Below are 21,918 nucleotides of genomic sequence, written 5' to 3'. Positions count from 1 at the left end.
TTTTTCCATTTTTATTTTTATTTTTTAAATCTTTTGTGTGTGAACAATGTAGAATATGTACATTCCCAGGCCAAGTTTGTTAAGGTGGTGAAGCAACTTGTTTCTTCTGTGGGTCATTCCTTGCCTGCACAAGTGTCTTCTTCTCCTTACTGGCCTTATCTTCTGTGTTCTCACGTTCCCCTCTTCAGCCATTGCAAATGCCTCACTTTGCTTGTGAACTGGCCAGTGTTGGCTGAAGTCCTTCCAGTTGGGGATTTGGTCCATTGTCAACACCAGTCTGGGAGATGAAGAGGAAGCTGAGGTGGCAACTGAGTCTTGATTGTGTGTCCCTTGTGTTGAATGCTAGCGATGGCTTAGGGATTCTCCTGGTTGTTAGTTATGGAACAATGAGATGGCAGCAATGAAGAGTGGGCTCCACATCCACTTTGTTGTTGTTGTTTAGTCGTTTAGTCGTGTCCGACTCTTCGTGGCCCCATGGACCAGAGCACGCCAGGCACTCCTGTCTTCCACTGCCTCCCACAGTTGGCAGACAAACTCATGTTCACAGCTTCGAGAACACTGTCCAACCATCTCATCCTCTGATGTCCCCTTCTCCTAGTGCCCTCAATCTTTCCCAGCATCAGGGTCTTTTCCAAGGATTCTTCTCTTCTCATGAGGTCGCCAAAGTATTGGAGCCTCAGATCCAGGATCTGTCCTTCCAGTGAGCACTCAGGGCTGATTTCCTTAAGAATGGATAGGAGCCTGGGGAGGTGGTCTTGAGTCTAGGATTTTAGGTTTCCAGATTCATTGCTGTGAAATTGCTACATCCATGTCAAGTTCTTCTCTGGCCGCCACTGATTAGGCCCAACACATAAAAGGTCACATGTGGAATTCATGTTTCTGCCCTTCTGAAGTCATTCAAGTCAATGGTGTGGTTGTTTCCTGCAGAAGCAAAGAGCTCATTTGCTTGGTGAATGTAGAAGATTTTCCTTAAATTAAGTTCCAGAAAATCTACTGAAAGAGTGGCAATATATCACCAAGAGATACCACCTGGGCAGGTTTACAAGCTTCACCAGCTGGCTTAACACAGACCTTTCAAGTGTCCCTATTTTCCAGGGACAGTCCTGGATTTGCTAATTTTATCCTGGAATGTCCCTATTTCCTCTGCCAGTGCTGCCACCACAAAGCTCAGGGAGGAGGATGGAGAGCATACCTGCCAAGTTCCTCTCTGAAAAATAAGGGACCGGACCGGAAGTAGCATACCGGAAGTAGTGCGGCGGCCATTTTGGAACTGGGCGGAGCATGCTCAGAAGTGACTTTTGATGCTGCTGTGCCCAGTTCCAAAATGGTCGCCGCACCAGAAGTCGTGCTGCAGCCATTTTGGAACTGGGCAGAGCAGCATCAAAAGTCACTTCTGAGCATGCTCCGCCCAGTTCCAAAATGGCTGCCGCGCCAGAATAAACCAGGAAAAAACAAAAAACAAAATCCATTTTTTCGGCTGGGGACAGCCGGAAAAACGGCGGTTTCCCGGGGAAAACGGGAGACTTGGCAGCTATGATGGAGAGCAGATGAGGAGGAGAGGAGAGGCTGCCGCCACTAAGGCCCAGTCCCATGTGATGTGCCGGTTTTGAGGGGCAGACAGAGGGCAGGACCACCTTGCGCCCACATCTAATCACTGCTTCTGGAATCTGGCCTTTGGACTAGACCGCTTGCCTCTAGCTCATCTGCTCCTGTTTCTGGAACCTGACCTTTTCTCTTGTATTTTACTGTGCTGCTTCCCTCTGACTCACCTGCTCATTCACTTTCACCTCTGAAACCTTGACACTTGCCTTTCTGGGACTACACTACGCTGACTCTGGCTTTTCCCCATCTGACATCGGGTCTCTGGTCTTGATACCGCTTGGAGTACTCACCTCTGGCAGAGCATGGCACATTGCGATGCAGATGTGAGTCTAAAGCTGGGTTGTCTAGCCTGCCTCTGTGCATAGATATCTCGTGCTGGATTGAGTTGAAAGACTGGCTGTAGCCAAGGGGATGGGGGAAGGGTGTGGTTTTTTTAGATGGTTGTGTTGGATGGTGAGAGATGAAGCTTGGGAGAACTAGCTCTGCCAGGAATTGCTGCCTCTCACTCATTGTCAACTTTTAAAATAATAAGCAGATATGTATATAATTTCACATTGCAGCAGAATTTCTCAGCAGAGGCTGGTTCTGAAGAGATTGCTCACCACTTCCCACGTCTTGAAAAAGATGAAACAAAACACTGAATCATGTTGCTGTGGAATATCTGCTTGATCTATTAAAAGCAACCCCTCCACCTGCAAATAATTGGGGAGAAGTAATCTGGAATTTTAAAGGTAAAGGTAAAGGGACCCCTGACCATTAGGTCCATTCACGGACGACTCTGGAGTTGCAGTGCTCATCTCGCTTTACTGGCTGAGGGAGCCGGCATACAGCTTCTGGGTCATGTGGCCAGCATGACTAAGCCGCTTCTGGTGAACCAGAGCAGCACACGGAAACGCTGTTTACCTTCCCGCTGGAGCGGCACCTATTTATCTACTTGCACTTTGACGTGCTTTCGAATTGCTAGGTTGGCAGGAATCTAGAATTTTACCTCAACTCAAAAACCTTAAATTGATGCAGTTTTTCAAAACTCTCAAGAAACACCAAATTAAATGTCTTCACATCAAGAAATAGTAACAGTTGCTAAAGAAACCAATTTACCATCTGGAAGCCGAGTAGATTTCCTTTGTGTGTTATTTTCGAATAGAACATCCAGAGACAAAAATGTATTGTCAATACCAGCAAGACTGAGAATATCACCATATGTTAACGTCTTACTCAAAGGAAAAGGAAGCAACTCTCATTATTTTGCTGCTTACTCAAGATGCATTTTTAAAAATTATTGATGGAGAAAGGCAAACATGGGGAAAGAATCAAGAAAAGATGTGGAACTTATAATTAGACTAAACAGCAGATATAATCAAAACTTACTCATACTGAATTCTGATTTTTCCTCCAAGTGTTCCCAATTTTACAAATTGGTCTCCAAACTGGTGCCTTCCAGATGTCTTGCTTCAACTCCCTCAACATGGCCAATTGCCAGGGGTGATGGCAGTTGGAGTCCAAAATCATATCTGGATGGCACCTGTCGGAGGATGGCTAGACTAGAAGGTATTCTGTTTCTTTGATCAGCTGGTATTCATGGGACCATAGCAGGAGTTTAGCTCCTAGGCAGCTGGGTGCTCCATAATAAGCCACAGACCAAATCAAACTATACATGGGGGAAGCAATGAAAATTGGGTTTAATGTTGGCTGCAACCACCTGTTGACAATGGAAACTTTTTAACTTGGGTTCAGATAACAGATGTCTTGTACAGTTCAGTCAAAACTAAATAGTTGTGAACCCCATCAATTTCAAAGAGAGAGTTTAGCATTTGCTGAACTCTAACCACAGTTCAGTAGGACAAGAAAAGTAAAAAAAGGTAAAGTAAAGGTAAAGGGTCCCTGGATGGTTAAGTCCAGTCAAAGGTGACTATGGGGTTGCGGCGCTCATCTCACTTTCAGACCAAGGGAGCTGGCGTTTGTCCACAGACAGCTTTCCGGGTCATGTGGGCAGCATGACTAAACCGCTTCTGGCGCAATGGGACACCGTGACGGAAACCAGAGCGCACGGAAACGCCATTTACCTTCCCACTGCAGCGGTACCTATTTATCGACTCGCACGGACGTGCTTTCGAAGTGCTAGGTTGGCAGCAGCTGGGACAAAGCAATGGGAGCTCACCCCGTTGTTCAGATTCGAACTGCTGACCCTCTGATCGGCAAGCCCAAGAGGCTCAGTGGTTTAGAGCACAGCGCCACCCTCGTCCCTACAAGAAAAAGAGCTTCCTTTTGGCTGCCTTGTGTCCTATGTGAGCAGTGTCAATTATGAAAAGTGGACTCATGAATATCTGCTTGCGTTAATGGAAATAAAACGTATGTGCAGTACACTGAGTCCTTTCAAGTGTAATGGAGTCCTTGTTACCATTTTGCTTAGAAGACTTGCTTTACAATGGAGAAGATCATGTTTCATTTTTAAACCTGAATGTGGTTTGTGGCATCAAAAAAGGTTCATAAACATAGAATCATAGAATCGTAGAGTTGGCTCAGCCAGAGATCTCCCGGATCCTAACTTGCTTATTTTGGCTGATCTCATGTTAGGGTTGTGTCCTCTCCTCCCACGTTTTTTTTTTTTTTTGAATAATATTTATTTATTTTTCCACTTCAACAACAATATTATATACATTTTCCATATAACAAATAAGATTAAGGAATAAAAATAAAACATATCTGGGAGCTTAACAAAGAAAGGTTAAGCTCTTAATAACAGTTATTCCTCACAGAACATTTGTAATCAATTGTCTAAAGGAAAAAAAAAAACCCGAAAAAACAGAAAGAAAGAAAAAAAGTTAAAAATAAAAAATGAATAAAAATAAAAAATGAAATAATAATAATAAAAAAACAGGAAAAAAGAAAACACTCTGGGCTTCCTGTTACCACCGACGGCTTAGTTTTTGTTCTTCCATTATCGAATGTATATACAATCAGTACTATTTCTACTTTCAATATGTTTTCACATTCTATTTCTTTAAGTTTCTACAAATTCAATAAATCTCCTTACCCTTTCACTCAAACGCTATCATTTTAATTTTATCTTCAGTATATTTTCTAACATATTTCTTGTATCTATCCCATCTTTTAACAAATTCTTCCTTATCTTTCCCTCTCAAACTATTTGTTAGCTGTGCCATTTCGGCCATTTCCTGTAGCTTTTCCTGCCAATCTATGATTTTTGGGGCCTCTCTTTCTTTCCAGTTTTTGGCAATAATCAGACGAGCCGCTGCTAGAGCATATAGTAAAATTTCTTTTGTTTGTGATGGTATATCTTTTTGAAATGTTATACTTAATAGGAAAATCTCTGGTTTTTTTGGAATGTTTTTCCCTAGAATTTTTTGTATCTCATCATGAATTTTATTCCAAAATTTCTTAATGGTTTCACAAGTCCACCACATGTGAAATAAGTTCCCATCGTTACCACCACACCTCCAGCAAACGTTAGCTATATTCTTATACATCTTTGATAATCTGGAAGGTGTCAGGTACCATCTGTTATTCATCTTTAACATGTTCTCCCTTATATTGCAGCTCGACGTAAATTTCATATTAATTTTCCAAAGATTCTCCCATTCAAAACATGTAATTGGATAACCACAGTCCTGTGCCCACTTAGTCATGGCAGATGTAACCTTTTCATCCATGACTTCGTGATCTAAAAGCAATTTGTACATTTTAGAAATAAGTTTTGTATTGTTTTTCAATAATTCTTTTTCAAATTTTGTACATTCCATCTGAAATCCTATTTGTTTATCTTTTTTAAATAATTCATTCAATTGATGATAATCCAGCCATGTGTTAAGATGTTCCCTTATATCTTCATATTTTTTAATTTTGATTTGTCCTTCCTCTTCTAGTAGCATCATATTGTATGTTATCCAATTGTTATCCATGTTTACTCTTTTTGGTGTTATTGCCTCCATTGGAGATATCCATCTTGGGATTTTTGGTTCAAGATATCTTTTGTATTTGTCCCATGTTCTAAATAAAGCATTTCTAATCATGTGGCTTGTAAATTTTGTGTGTGTCTTTCCTTTTCCATAATATAAATAAGCGTGCCACCCGAACCTCGTTTCATGTCCTTCCAGGTCTAGTACGTCCACATTTTTTTAGCAAGCACCAGTCCTTTATCCATGTGAGGCAGGAAGCTTCGTAATAAAGCCTAAGGTCTGGGAGGCCAAATCCTCCTCTCTCTGGAAGGTCAATAAGTATCTTATGTTTAACCCTCGGCCTCTTATTTTGCCATAGAAATTTGGATACCTCTTTCTGCCACTTATCGATCATCGTAGTCTTACCAATAATTGGCAGGGTTTAAAATAAATACAGTAATTTAGGTAAAATCTTCATTTTAATTACCGCGATCCTGCCGCAAAAAGATAATCTAAGCCTACTCCATATTTCTAAACTGTTTTGGATCTCTTTCCATATCTTTACATAATTGTCTTCAAATAAATTGATATTTTTCGGGGTTAGCATTATTCCTAAATATTTTAATCTGGGGTAGATGTTTAATTGAGTAGCTTTTTGTACTTCTTCTTTCTCCGCTAATGTCATATTTTTTGCCAATAATTTAGTTTTGTTATAGTTTAGTCTGAATCCGGAAACTGCACTGTATTCTTTTATGATGTCCAAAACTTTGATGAGGCTTTGTTTGGGGTTCTCCACCGTAATGATAAGGTCGTCCGCGAAGGCTCTTAATTTATAACTTCTCTTTCCTAAAGTTATACCTTTAATTTCTTTTTCCTCCCTTATTTGTTCGCAAAGGGTTTCTAATGTCAAGATATATATTAAGGGGGACAGGGGACACCCCTGTCTGACCCCTTTATTTATTTCGCATTCTTGGGTTATATTCCCATTTATTATAACTTTGGCTTTCTGTTTCGTATATATAGCATTTATGGCATTTAGGTATCTCTCCCCAAAATCCATTTGGTAAAGTAGGTCCTTCATGAAGTCCCATGAAACTCGGTCGAATGCTTTTTCAGCATCAACCGCCATAAAAATTGCCGACTTATCTATTCTTACATCCAGGTATTCTAGCAGATTTATGATGTTTCTAGTATTGTTAGAAATGCGCCTGCCTGGGAGGAAGCCCGCCTGATTATCGTGAATGACATTCAAAAGGATTTTTTTAGTTCGTTGTGCTAGAATATATGCGTACAACTTATAGTCGTTGTTGAGAAGTGCAATGGGTCTATAATTTGCTATTATCTGGTGGTCCGTTCCCTGTTTTGGTATGACCGATATGTAACTTTCCTTCCACGTATCTGGCATAGCTCCCTCTGTCATAATATTGTTCATAATGTCTTTCAGTGGTTCTGTTAGAATATCCTCAAAGTTTTTATAATAACAAGCCGGAAACCCGTCAGGGCCCGGGGTTTTCCCAGTTTTGGCTTCTTTAATTGCACTTTGGACTTCAAAAGTTGTTATTGGCGCCTCCAACATTTCTTTCTGTTTTTTAAGGATTTTGGGCAGGCTATGTTTTTCCAAATATTTTTTAATTTCTTGTATGGATTCTCCCTCTTTTTTATATAAATTTTTAAAAAATTCTAGAAATTTGTCCTCAATTTCTTTTGGATCAGTTATTATCTTTTCATCTAATTTTATTCTATTGATAGTTCTTTCAGCTTCCCGTTTTTTAAGTTGCCAGGCTAATAATTTCCCCGGCTTGTTGGCAAATTCGAAATAGTTTTGTTTCATTGATTTTATTTTATTTTCAATTTCCTCGTTTATTAGCATTGAGAATTGAGATTGAAGAATTTTCAAATCTCTTTTTAGATCTTCCTTTTCTGGTTGTTGATATACTTCCCTTTCTTTTTTCCTAATTTCTTCCAGTAAGTCTTGTTTTTTCTTTTCCTTTTGTTTCCTCTGGATTACGTTTTGTTGGATAAAGAACCCACGGAGTACTGCCTTGCTAGTATCCCATACTATTTTTTGATCCGTTCCCTTGTTTAAATTCAATTCGAAATATTCTTTTAACACCCTTTTTGCCTTATCCAAAATTTTTCCATTTTTTAACAGTCCTTCATTTAATCTCCACCTTTTATTTTTTTTCATTCCTCCTTTTATTTTTACATATACTGCATTGTGATCGGAAATGGTCTTAGGTTGAATTTCCGCCACAGCTATTTTTACTGTCAGGTCTTTTGTTGTCCATATAGCGTCAATTCTTCCCGCTGAATTGTTTGGATAAGAATAGTAGGTGTAATCCCTTTCAAACGGGTTCCTAGCTCTCCATGCGTCTTCCAGATTTAACAAATCTATTAATTGGAAAAAAGTTTTTGGGAGCTTTAATTGTTTTTTTTTTGCTGCTTTTTTAGATCTATCCAGTTCTGGTGCAACTACCCCATTTTGGTCACCTAGTAATATAATTTTTTCCCCAATTGCCTCCCCTAAATTTTGCTCTAAACTTTGGAAAAATTCGCTTTTCTTCTCATTGGGCGCATAGATACCTATCACAATTATCTTATCTCCGTAAACAGTGATTTGGATAGCAACCACCCTTCCTTGTGTATCCTTGTAAACTAATTTTGGTTCGAGTATAGGGTTCGCATAAATTACCACTCCATTTTTTTTAAATTTTCCTGATGACACAAATTCAATTCCTAGCCTTTTATTTGAGAGAATTCGAGCATGTTGTTCGGTAATATGTGTTTCTTGCAGACAGATCAGGTCAAGTTTCTGCTTTTTAAGAATGTGCTCAACCTTATTTCTTTTGCTTTTCTCGTTTAGTCCATTGACGTTCCAAGTCAATACACTTAAATCCATTTTGACAACTTTTATTCACTTATAAACTTTATTACAACTTTGTTACTTTTATTTCCTTTTTTATTTATTTATTTATTTATATTTATTTTGTTATTTCTTCTATAAAAAAAGAATAAATATAAAAAAATATTAAAGTATTGGGAATGAGAATTTTTATACACGATCCTTATACAATTTTAGCTTTTTAATTCCTCCTCCAACTGTTGAGTTTCCTCCTCTTCTGGCCCCCCTCCCCCCATTGGACCCACCAAGCCCAGTTCCTCCTTATATTTCCTCCAGAATTTCTCTAAGTCGTCCACTGTTCTATACTTTCTTCTTTTCCCTTTGTAGAAAAAGGGTTCAGATAACTTGGGTTCAGATAACAGATGTCTTGTACAGTTCAGTCAAAACTAAATAGTTGTGAACCCCATCAATTTCAAAGAGAGAGTTTAGCATTTGCTGAACTCTAACCACAGTTCAGTAGGACAAGAAAAGTAAAAAAAGGTAAAGTAAAGGTAAAGGGTCCCTGGATGGTTAAGTCCAGTCAAAGGTGACTATGGGGTTGCGGCGCTCATCTCACTTTCAGACCAAGGGAGCTGGCGTTTGTCCACAGACAGCTTTCCGGGTCATGTGGGCAGCATGACTAAACCGCTTCTGGCGCAATGGGACACCGTGACGGAAACCAGAGCGCACGGAAACGCCGTTTACCTTCCCACTGCAGCGGTACCTATTTATCGACTCGCAAGGACGTGCTTTCGAAGTGCTAGGTTGGCAGCAGCTGGGACAAAGCAATGGGAGCTCACCCCGTTGTTCAGATTCGAACTGCTGACCCTCTGATCGGCAAGCCCAAGAGGCTCAGTGGTTTAGAGCACAGCGCCACCCTCGTCCCTACAAGAAAAAGAGCTTCCTTTTGGCTGCCTTGTGTCCTATGTGAGCAGTGTCAATTATGAAAAGTGGACTCATGAATATCTGCTTGCGTTAATGGAAATAAAACGTATGTGCAGTACACTGAGTCCTTTCAAGTGTAATGGAGTCCTTGTTACCATTTTGCTTAGAAGACTTGCTTTACAATGGAGAAGATCATGTTTCATTTTTAAACCTGAATGTGGTTTGTGGCATCAAAAAAGGTTCATAAACATAGAATCATAGAATCGTAGAGTTGGCTCAGCCAGAGATCTCCCGGATCCTAACTTGCTTATTTTGGCTGATCTCATGTTAGGGTTGTGTCCTCTCCTCCCACGTTTTTTTAACAGCAACCTTAGGTTTTAAAATATGAATGTACAAATATAAATGCTCACTTCCAAAATGTATTCTATGAGCTTTTCAGAGTTACTACGCTATAGGAAAGAACACTATCATGTGGTTTCAGGACAAGGCATAGTTTTTATTTTATTTTCAAGCTTTGCTCTTTTGTTGTTGTTTATTAGTTCAGCCACAACTCCCAAGCTGCCAAACCCTGGATTTTTCATGTTACCATTAAATATTTCTGCATTGTGATCCGAAAGCTTTTGGGAATGCCCAAACAACTTGCCATTGCCTCTGAATAATTGATGGCATCAAATTGCTGCAAAGTGTTGCCAGCAGAAGGATCCGAAAGGATTGTTTCTTAAGAAACAAGCAAGTTTCATTTTTCTAACTACACACACACACACACACACACACACACACAGAAAGGGCTCAAGTTTCATTTTTCTAACAACACACACACACACACACACACACACACACACACACACACACAAAGAAAGGGCTTGTGATGTTGCCTTTATAGTATTCAAAAATATCTGCTGTTTTATGTTTCATCGTTTTATAATTTTTGGTGCTGTAGAGCAGACATCTGCTTCACCTTTGTAATGTTTGGGGTTTGGGGAGAAGGGAGAGAGGGAGAGGGAGAGGGAGGGAGGAGAGGGAGGGAGGGGGGTAGGAATGACTTTCATGCAGTAAAAAGTGCCACCCACCCTACTTCTCATCAGTCTCCCTGGCGGTTATGACCAAGGTTGTCTCAGGTGTGATGTTGGAGGTTTTGTGGTTTGGGCTACCAACTTAACTATACACTTGTAAAACATGAACCACTTATAAATGCCATCTCCAACTCCTTGAAAGATTCCACCAATGGCGTCTCCAAAAAATTTTACACATCACTTGGGAAGACAGGTGAACTAATATCAGTGTACTGGAAGAAGCAAAGATCACCAGTGTCAAAGCAATGATTCTTCAACATCAACTTCATTAGACTGGTCATGTTGTGTGGATGCCTGATTATCGTCTTTCAAAGCAACTACTCTATTTCGAACTTAAAAATGGAAAGCATAATGCCGATGGTCAACAAAAGAGGTTTAAAGACGGTCTCAAGGCAAATCTAAAAAAATGTAGTATAAACACTTAACAACTGGACAACACTGGCCTGCAAGTGCCCCAGTTGGAGAACAGCCTTCACCAAAGGTGTCATGGGCTTTGAAGACACTCGAACTCAGGACGCAAGGGAGAAACGTGCTAAGAGGAAGGCACGCTTTGCAAATCCACACTGTGATCAACTCCCACCCAGAAACCAATGTCCCCACTGTGGAAGGACGTGTGGATCCAGAATTGGCCTCCACAGTCACTTACGGACTCATTGTTAAAACAGTGTTTATGGAAGACAATCTTACTCGGCTACGAGTAGTCACCAAAGAAGAAGAAGGGCGGGCAGCCTCTGGGACCTCATGACCAGGACATGTAAACAGGGGTGTTTGCAAGGGATTGGTGGAGGAGACTGAAGAGAGTGAGATTGTGTCTTTTGGATCAAGGCTGGTTGCTTATCTGAGCTGTTTGCATGGAGTGGGAAAATATATAGATCACCTACTTGCTTTTGTGACTTTTAAACTCTTGCTGGAGAGCTGCAGACCTCTGAACACTCTGAGGTGGGTTTGGAAGGTACAATGTACAGAACGGTTCCTGCCACTCCCCAGAGGTGACTCCCTACTGAGCAGGATAGAGGCACCAGTGTGTGTGGGAAAGAAGATGTCCCAGGAGGTGTGCTGTCTTCCAGGTGCAAAGATTCATGATGTGACAAGAGAAGTTGCCAAGTCTTATACACAACCCCTTTCCTTCTGATTCATGTAGGTACAAACGGTACTGACAGAGATTATCCATCTAAACTTTTAATTAAAGCAGCCTTACAGTGCAGGATACAGTCTAGCTGGAGGTTTTCCCACATAGGCACCAGTGAAATGAATTGAGCCTGTACAAGAGCAGCACCATTCTTTTTCACAGCCGGTCAAGAATTTCACAGGACTGTGACCATTAATTGTACTATCCAGTACCACCCTAAATTTATATACTCTTTCCTTCTTCCTGCATATTTGGGTTTTCTCCCCCAGCCTCTGTCTCAGTGCTTGGCTGAAGGTTAATGTGAGGTTTAGGTTTTGGGTGCATGTGAGCAAACAATGATTTCTTAACAATAAATCTAAAACAAGATGATCTCCGCAAGAAGGTCAAAAGTTATTTGAAAGGTGTTAAAGCAAATATTTTATTTTCTACATTTGCAGATTCAATTTGTGTACGAGGCTTTGATCCAAACATCAACATGGTCACCGGAATAACTCCAGTTAACCCCATGTTGTCAAGTATGGGATTAGTAGCCCAGCCGCCACCGGCGGAGGTGCCTGTCATCAAAGAAATAATTCACTGCAAAAGCTGTACGCTCTTCCCTCCAAATCCAAGTAAGTGTGCTTGGTTAATTTAAGTAATGTTCCAAATCACTAGTCCAGTTCAGGCTATCCTAATCGGTTTTTATGGGACGTGGGTGGTGCTGCGATCTAAACCACAGAGCCTAGGGCTTGCCGATCAGAAGGTCGGCGGTTCAAATCCCCGTGACGGGGTGAGCTCCCGTTGCTCGGTCCCAGCTCCTGCCAACCTAGCAGTTCAAAAGCGCGTCAAAGTGCAAGTAGATAAATAGGTACCGCTCTGGCGGGAAGGTAAACGGCGTTTCCGTGCGCTGCTCTGGTTCGCCAGAAGCAGCTTAGTCATGCTGGCCACATGACCCGGAAGCTGTCTGCAGACAAATGCTGGCTTCCTCAGCCTATAGAGCGAGATGAGCGCTGCAACTGCAGAGTCGTCCGTGACTGGACCTAATGGTCAGGGGTACCTTTACCTTTAATCGGTTTTTACCCAGGGTAACAATGGCAATTTAGTTATCCCTTCACTTAGCATTTCCTCAGAGAAAAAGACTTCACAATGTGGATAACATGAGGCAAACTTCCTTCCTTCCTTCCTTCCTTCCTTCCTTCCTTCCTTCCTTCCTTCCTTCCTTCCTTCCTTCCTTCCTTCCTTCCTTCCTTCCCTCCCTTAGCACAGCTCTGATATATTAGCATCCCACAACATAGGGAGCTTTCACTTTATACCTTGGCCTATGTAGCTCAGGGCTGCCAGCATCTCTCCAGGGCTTCACAAACAAGGGACGCTCCCAGGCCTACCTGGAGATTGAAGCTGGCTTCTTCTTCTGAAAACCAAGCAGATGTTCTGCCACTGAGCTACAACTTCTCTGCAGGTCCAAAATTTGACCCAGTCCTCGTCTAGGGGGTCCTTGCTTCCTTGCTGCTGCAGCCACAGGTTCAGTCTTCACCCACTTTTAGTAGACTCTTTCCCTCCACCCCGGCCAGGTTTTTTTTTTGCGATGAAGACTTTTATGTGATAGGTTTTGTGTCATTTTGATATTTATTTATTTTTACCTTTTGTTCATTGTGATGATCTTCACCTGAACAAAAAATGCTTTGATTAATTGGGAGCTGATAAAGCAAACAGCGCTGAGCACATAGTTCCCATTTTAATGGCAGAAATCTGTGGTGTCAGCTGATTAATATTTTAATACCCAAATAAGTTCTGTGAGGACTTGATCTGAATTGATGCCTTTCTAATTATTCAATGTTAAACTTTTATTTAAGCAATTTATTTTATGTCTGAAATGAATTATGGGGCTGAATAAGAAAGCAGGTGAGAACTTTAATTTTTCCTCTTAGATCTTCCGCCACCTTCAACAAGAGAAAGGCCACCTGGATGTAAAACTGTGTTTGTTGGAGGATTGCCAGAAAACGCCACTGAGGAGATTATTCAGGAAGTCTTTGAGCAGTGCGGTGACATCACAGCGATTCGGAAAAGCAAGAAGAATTTTTGTCATATTCGTTTTGCTGAAGAGTTCATGGTCGATAAAGCCATTTACCTTTCTGGTATCTGTCACATTCTTCAATGGGCTTTCATTGTGGCTTCTCATTTGCATTTTGTGATGTTGATATGCTGTTATGTTCTTTGACCTTTATCGTAGCAAGTGTTTGCCAAGCTCAGGAGCTTGGGACAGAAACTGCATTGGCACAGTCACAATTGCTCTATCCCTAATGTATGGTTGTGTTGTTGTTGTTTAGTCGTTTAGTCGTGTCCGACTCTTCGTGACCCCATGGACCATAGCACGCCAGGCACTCCTGTCTTGCACTGCCTCCCGCAATTTGGTCAAACTCATGTTCGTAGCTTCGAGAACACTGTCCAACCATCTTGTCCTCTGTCGTCCCCTTCTCCTAGTGCCCTCAATCTTTCCCAACATCAGGGTCTTTTCCAAGGATTCTTCTCTTCTCATGAGGTGGCCAAAGTATTGGAGCCTCAGCTTCACGATCTGTCCTTCCAGGGAGCACTCAGGGCTGATTTCCTTAAGAATGGATAGGTTTGATCTTCTTGCAGTCCATGGGACTCTCAAGAGTCTCCTCCAGCACCATAATTCTAAAGCATCAATTCTTCGGCGATCAGCCTTCTTTATTGTCCAGCTCTCACTTCCATACATCACTACTGGGAAAACCATAGCTTTAACTATACGGACCTTTGTCGGCAAGGTGATGTCTCTGCTTTTTAATGTATGGTATTCCTCTTAATTCCAGGTGTGAAGGGGGCTGTTGCACAGGATTCTGTGAGCACAGGATGCTCGACTCGAGGGGCCATTCCTATGGCCTTAGGTGTTCCTGTGTTCACCAGAACTTTCCCCTGTTTTCTGCTGCTCTGTGATAATTCAGTAGAGAAGAGAAGCTCCCCAAATGGTGCCGCAAAACCATTGTTTCATATAGGGTTTTTATATATGGCACTGGCCCTATTCAGTCAGGACAGCTGGTTTTGGTATCAGTAGCCGGTACTGCGTTCTCTGTAAACAGCCAAGTCCCAATCGAAAACCTCCCTGACTTACTGAAAATGGCTAAGTCAAATATATCTCTCAATCTGTCTTCTGTCTTCTTAGCTGATGGATTTCCTACTTCTGGGACAGGATGTGGGCAATGCAAAGTCTTTTTTAAAAATATTGGAATAGGGATAATCTTTACAGCTGCAGTTGCAAAGGGCATCTAAGGATATCGCCCAGTTGAGCAGGCATAAAAATTGCCGTGCAGATGATGGATCAGAACTGGGTCATTGATGCAAGTGGATAAACCAGGCACGCTAATGAGCAAGATCAGAAGAGACGAGGCTGTAAACACGGGGTATAAATATATCACTTTGGGATATGTCCATCCGTACTTAATGTGCACAACAACTGTGGTTGTGTTATTACACAGGTAATGACCCCACTGTAAGACCTGGTTTGCTCGTGCAGCAAAATGAATGGGAATGAGGTAAAAGTGAGCCAAATGGACTGTACCGCTTCAGACACAACAACAACAACAACAACATCTTTATTGTCAATGTTCAACCTGTGTACAATGAAATTAACCGAGCCTCCCCACCCCACAAACACTCAATCTCATTGCACTCTGTGTGCTTGTCACACAACACACCAACCCCGAAAGTCAGTTTCACTATATTATTTTCCGTTCAGCAGCCTAACAGCCCATGGATAGAAACTGTTTTTTCGCCTGTTGGTACAAATGATTATACTTCTATATCTCCTGCCTGAGGGTAGAAGATTAAAAAGGTGCTGGCCAGGATGTGAATCGTCCCTGAGAATTTTTCTTGCTCTCCTAAGGCAGGCACCCCCAAACTTCGGCCCTCCAGATGTTTTGGACTACAATTCCCATCATCCCTGACCACTGGTCCTCTTAGCTAGGGATCATGGGAGTTGTAGGCCAAAACATCTGGAGGGCCGCAGTTTGGGGATGCCTGTCCTAAGGCAACAATCCCCTGCAATGTCCTCTAGCGGGCTCAGGGGACAGCCCATGATATCATGTGCTGTGTTCACCACCCTCTGTAAAGACATTCTGTCCATGGCTGTCAAGCCAATGTTCCACACTGTGATACAATATGAGACAACACTTTCTATTGTGGACCGGTAGAAGGAGGCCATCAATTGTTGTTTAGCATTGTTCTTTCGCAAGACCCTGAGGGAGTGGAGTCTTTGTTGGGCCTTCCTAACCATCTGAGTTATATTGTTTTTCCAAGTGAGATCTTCACTTAGGTAAACTCCCAGGAATTTAAAGGAAGAGACTCTCTCTCCACACACACACACACACACATACACACACACACACACACACACTGATATACAATGGGGCTAGTTCCCCTCTCTTCCTCCAAAAGACTAACACCATCTCCTTTGGGATGTTCCTTACGCTGCACATGGAAACCAGGTCCTACAATGGAATCATGAGGAGAACCCCTCATAACCTATGTGAGGACCCCAAACTGTTACTGCATCGTATTACACTAGAATACTCATTCCATCGTATCTCAAACAATACCAGAAAGAGGAAAATAGCTTTGTATTTACTGGGTCTACTCCCAGGCTTAATTTTTTGTCAAAATAATGTAGCAAAGTTCTAGCTTCTAGTGTGACAGAGAAGCTGCCGTGGGTTCGGCAGATGCTTTGTTTTAATTGCACTGAATTACTGTTTTTCCTAGATGATCTTTATTATGTTTTCAAACATAAAACATTCTGAAGAGTGTAATTTTTCAAGCCTGTAATAGACAAAAGACATAAAAATAGAATACATAAGTTATTGCAACTACAGCCTTCGTGTTACATGAGGATATAGCCCTGTTGCTGTCGTTTAAAATATAAAGGTGGATCACACACCAGTCCCAGATATGCTTTGCTGGCAGAAGTCCCACACACTCCTCTGAGGTTTCTGATGTAAACAGGGCCACAAGGATTGAGTTCTCACTACATATTTCATTTACTTGCCAATTTATGCCATTGTATGGGGGGGGGAATCATCAGAAGAAATGAACCAATAAGCTTGCTCCATCTTCCATGTGACAGCCCTTTCAATATTTGAAGATGACACTCATATCTCCTGTCAGTCTCCTCTTTCCCAAGCTAAACATACCCACCTCCTTCAACTGTATTTCATAAGGCTTGGTTTCCAGACCCTTGATCATCTTGGTCACCCTTCTCCGCACACCTTGCAGCTTGTCAACATCCTTCTTAAATTGTGGTGCCCAGAATTGGACACAATATTCCAGGTGTGGTCTGACTAAGGCAGAAGAGAGTGGTACTATTACTTCCCTTGATCTGGACATTAGACTTCTGTTGATGCAGCCTGTAATATCCCTAGCTTTTTGGGCTGCTACACCAGAAGGTTGACTCATGTTAAGCTTGTGGCCCACCAAGACCCCTAGTCTTTTCACATGTACTGCTAGTAAGCCAGGTGTTCCTTGTCTTATTTTTGTGTATCTGGTTCTTCCTGCCTATGTGCAGAACCTTACATTTGTCCCTACTGAATTTCATTTTGTTAGCTTGTGCCCACGTCTCCAAACTGTTAAGGTCACTTGGAATTCTGATTCTGTCTTCTGTGGCATTAGCTACCCCTCTCAGTTTAGTGTCATCTGTAAATTGGATGAGCATCCTCTCCGTTCCTTCATCCAAATTGTTTATGAAGACGTTGAAAAACAGCGGGACAGAACCCTGCAGCACCCCACTTGTCACTTTCCCCAAGATAATGAGGAACCATTAATGGGTTTGGTCAGTCAACTATCTTAGTGTTTGGTCAGTCAACCAGCTACAAATCCACCTAACAGTTTCCTCTTCCAGCCCACATTTTAGCACCTTCCTCACAATAATATTATGGGGGACTTTGTCAAAAAGCCTTGCTGAAATCAAGATACACTATGTCCACAGCATTCCCCCGATTCATCAAGCCTGTTAACTCCATCAAAAAAAAGAAAGAAATGAGATTCATCTGACATGAGGCATTTTTGAAAAACCCATGCAGAAAAACACATTGATGCAGAAGATTTTAAAGGTTAACATTTTCATTGAAGACAGAACTTTTCCTGGTAGGAATCATGGAAATACAATTAGAAAAGGACCATGGAACATGATTTCAATATGTGATCACAGCTGCCTGTGATCATATTAAAACCAGTACTGTTTCCACACAAAAAACCCTACGATACACACACACACACACACACACACACACACACATATATATATATATATATCCCAATATCAGTCTGTTTTCCTCTATTACTGACAGTGCATTTGGCTCAGCAGAAGTGTTATGTGCCTTCAAAATGCAGATGGGTACATTTCTTTATTTAAGCCATCGTTGACCATTTTTTAGTCTAATGCAGGGTTTCTCAAACTTGGGTCTCCAGCTGTTTTTGGACTACAATTTCCATCTTCCCTGACCACTGATCTTGCTAGCTAGGGATGATGGAAGTTGTAGTCCAACAACAGCTGGAGACCCAAGTTTGGGAAAGCCTGGTCTAATGGTTACAAATGGCAATAAGAGAGCAGCCCCCGCTCTCAAGTTAACAGTCTAAAATATGACATAAATGGGAAAAGGTGCTGAGAGAGGAGGAGGAGGAAGACAACAGCAAACTCACACAGTGGGTCTCACGTTTGGAGTATTTGTAGCAGCCAGTTCAAGGAGTGAAGGAGCTGAGCTAGCTGAGAGGGCCTGCAATCCCCTCTTCCTCTTTTTATATCTGGGTGGAGTGTTGCTGGCTTCTTGTTTTCCACATAATGAAACCACCGTTTTAATAGGCAGGCTTCAAGCAAACCAGCAAGTATAAATGTTAACTCACTGACACGATGTGACGCGTATGGACATAAATAAAGGAAAGGAGACCTGACGTGGTTTTTGCTTGTTGTTTCCAGGTTATCGCATGAGATTAGGATCTAGTACAGACAAGAAAGATTCAGGCCGACTTCATGTTGATTTTGCACAGGCAAGAGATGACTTTTATGAATGGGAATGTAAGCAGCGGATGCTGGCCCGAGAAGAGCGTCACAGGCGCAAAATGGAAGAAGATCGGATGCGGCCCCCATCTCCGCCCGCCATAATGCATTATTCGGAACACGAAGCAACTTTGCTGGCAGAAAAACTGAAAGGTAACGGGACATTTCCCAGCCATGTTATCGGAAGGTCGATAAATCTACAACTCTGTCACAATAACTTCTGTGCATGTTAATGTGTAACAAGCTGGTCTCATTCTTAACTTCCCTGTAGCTGTTCAGGTGTGATAGTGCAGGCTGTAGCCTGTATCAAAAGAGGCAAGCATACCAAACAAGACACTCAGCCTCCTCTCTCTCACCACTGCTGCCGCATGGGTCTCTCTCAGTGTGTGTGTGTGTGTGTGTGTGTGTGTGTGTGTGTTAAAAAATAAGTCTGGGAACAAACATTTAACCAAATGCATGCACCGTACTTTTCTGTGTATAAGACGATGTTTTTTTATTTTATTTTAAAATTATGTAACAGATTTGGGGCCGTCTTATACACGGATAGTGCATAGGGGGGAATATGGTATTGGTTGCTGCTGCAAGCTGGAGATTGTCAGTGGCTACTGGGCGTGTTATTGGTGGTTGCGGAAAGGGCCGGTTTTGATTGGCTGTCGCTGCTGCAATTGGGCAGGCGATTGACGGTCAGTCGGGTGAGGGAATTTTGGCAATCCCCCCTAAAAAAAAAAGCTCAACAACTCTGGGCAATCCTCCCTCCAAAAACCTCAGCAACCCCATTTTTTAAATTTGGAGTCCCGAAAAATAGGGAGCGTCTTATACACGGGAGCATCTTATACACAGAAAAATAGGGTACATGTGCTTAAAAATAATGGCATGATATCCTCAATGCACTTAGGGGTGGATAATGCAAAGACAGTCAAGAAGTTTGTAACAGTTCTTTTTAAAAATATTTTTAACATATTTTTAAAAATATGTTATCTGTAAGGGGGAGGGCTTATAGAGACACCCCCTCATCCGAAGCAGCCCATATCCCAGCAGTCATGAGAGCGAAGGGTCTGATGGAGGGAGTCAGGAAACGGAGAGGGAGTGCCAGGGCTCTGGCAACATCCAAGAGCCCCTGCTCCATAGGCAGGAAGAGAGGGAGGCGGAAAGAGAGGACAGGAATCGGTCAGACAGATGACCCGTCCCCCCGATGCCAGAATTGAGGAGGAGGAGGAAAGGGAGGCGCTTCTCAGTTCCGAGGCTTTTATGTTGGTCCAGAACGCAGAAGGGGGCAGTGCAGGAATCTGACTCGAGCGGGTAGACACGGAACCAGCAGTTCGTTACACTGTAAATAATGTGCACAAATAAAAACGTCTGAAAGACAAGCATGTGGAAGGTCGTTACTCAAGAGTAGTCACTACAGCCCTGACATTATCTATTGTAAAATTACATAAAATGAAATAAAAATATAAGAAGAGTAAGAATAACAACTAAAAATGCGCACATGGTGGGTAGATGTAAGATAACTAACCGCTCAGCTTCCAGATTCTAGTATCTGTCACTGTTATTCACAACATGGGAGGCAGCTGGGGTCATCCCCCTGCTCTCCTCCTCCTCCTCCTCCTCCTCCTCCTCCTCCTCCTCCTCCTCCTCCTCCTCCTCCCAGGTTGCTGATTTCAAATACTGTTAAAAATCACACAGCACCGTCCTAGACGGTGTGGTACCATTTCTACAACAGACAGAAAAACATTACTGTACATGGTCCGCCAATTCCCTCAGCAATTTTCAAGTGGTCTCTGGTGGAAAAAAGTTTGGTCACTTTATATGCTAAGCTCATACAGAACAAGATGCATTGTCCAGGGTCATGCGGCCAATGAGATGGCTGCAATAGCGAATACGCAGCTTGATAAATGCACAGTGCCAACTTTGTAGGCAAAAAGGACCAAAGGGTTGGTTCGTATTTATGGTGGCACCTCCGTAGCCCCTGCCACAGAAGGGCTGCTGTTATTCTACTGATTTTGGTGGCTATGCAAAGGTGTTGGATCTCACAAATAGAGCTTCTCTGAGTGTCAGCCAGCAGTCACCCCTCTCAAGAAGGTGGGTGGGGGTTTCAACATGAGAGCTTTATCTGCAGATTTGAAGACCTGAGTTTCAAACGTTTGAACAGATACTTTACATTGGACACCCAGGTGGTTGACTTTTATCAGCTGATGCTATTCAAATATATAAATCACGACTTTCAAGACAAATCTGTGTTACAAGGTTTTAATGGCACTTCCCATAAGTATGTGTATGCTTGAGTAATTGACATGCTGCCATCAATGCAATAATTTCCCCTAAAATATACTTTACAGTTTGAGAAGGATGGCTTTTTTAATATAAGAAAGTGCTCCAGTATACTAAACAACAACAAAAAGATCAGTTATGCAAATCAATTATACCTAAGAGCATTTATATAAGCAACAAAGCATTATATTTTTTATTTTCATTCCTCTGAAGTAATATTTTTTTAACGGTGTCAGCTTGACTCTGAAGGAAAGGCTGCAAAAGGCTGGAAACCAAGCCCAGCTTTTAAATTGGATTCTATTATTTGCGTTCCATAAGATATCTCCAGCAGACAAAAAATAAATTTACTGTCAGGGATCCAGGTGAACTTACAGAAGCTTAGGAGGAGATCTACGTTCTATTTTCAACGAAGATAATTATTTCAGCATGTAAGCCACTGGGCAGTCGGCTCATCAATTTAGAAAGCAAGGAGTGAAGATGAAATTAGGATTTTAAAAATAACCCGTAGAGAGGGCATTATGTTAGGTAATGTAGTTGAGCTGTGAATAATTTCCCTCTAGCACTTGTTAAATTGTTAGCAACTTGTATCTTCTAATTACAGAACCAATGAAGATTTTTCTCCTTCTACAGAACCGTCAATTAACTGTTAATAGGCTTGCAGGCCCATGCAGTTTGCCGGTGATGTGGGCCTAGATTTTCCTGTGAGCGCCATAGCTGCCAAGTTTTCCCTTTTCTCGCGAGGAATCCTATTCAGCATAAGGGAAAACCCCTTTAAAAAAGGGATAACTTGGCAGCTATGGTGAGTGCTCGGAGCAGGGGCGTACCCAGGATCAAAACTAGGGGGGGGGCAAGCCATGGTCGTTCAGGGGCGGGGCCAAGGCATGGGAGGGGAGGGGCCACAAAGTGGGAATGTGGGCGGGGCTACAGGGCCAGCGGGCTTGGTGATTCTGCGGCGGCAGCTGCAGCCGCTAAATGAATCCCCTAAACTCTCTCACACGAAATTCCCCTGCTCTGAAGACACAGCTCCCATCCATTTACGGCCTAACCACCCCCCTGAAAAACCCCTTTGGGCCCCGCTTTCCCTCCTCCAGGTCCCCCCGAAGCCTTTCCAGTTCCCACCCTATATATCTGGGATGGGGAAGGGG

The 21,918-nt window shown here is 42.2% G+C and overlaps 1 protein-coding gene across 3 annotated transcripts in view; it reads left to right on the top strand.

Moving 5' to 3' along the window:
* ENOX1 (ecto-NOX disulfide-thiol exchanger 1) overlaps positions 1-21,918 on the top strand; it is a 270,937-nt gene that overhangs the window by 171,457 nt on the left and 77,562 nt on the right. For all 3 annotated transcript variants that reach the window (XM_035103504.2, XM_035103500.2, XM_060278089.1), the window contains 3 exons: positions 11,904-12,077; positions 13,374-13,580; positions 18,425-18,658. In XM_035103504.2, coding sequence (XP_034959395.1) covers positions 11,904-12,077; positions 13,374-13,580; positions 18,425-18,658 — 615 coding nt within the window. The remainder of the gene's footprint in view (positions 1-11,903; positions 12,078-13,373; positions 13,581-18,424; positions 18,659-21,918) is intronic.

This window comes from Zootoca vivipara, chromosome 8 (assembly GCF_963506605.1).
Source record: "Zootoca vivipara chromosome 8, rZooViv1.1, whole genome shotgun sequence".
In the NCBI taxonomy this organism is placed as follows: Eukaryota; Metazoa; Chordata; class Lepidosauria; order Squamata; family Lacertidae; genus Zootoca; species Zootoca vivipara.
Note: the sequence above shows the minus strand (reverse complement) of the source record. Positions and strands in the feature narration are given on the sequence as shown.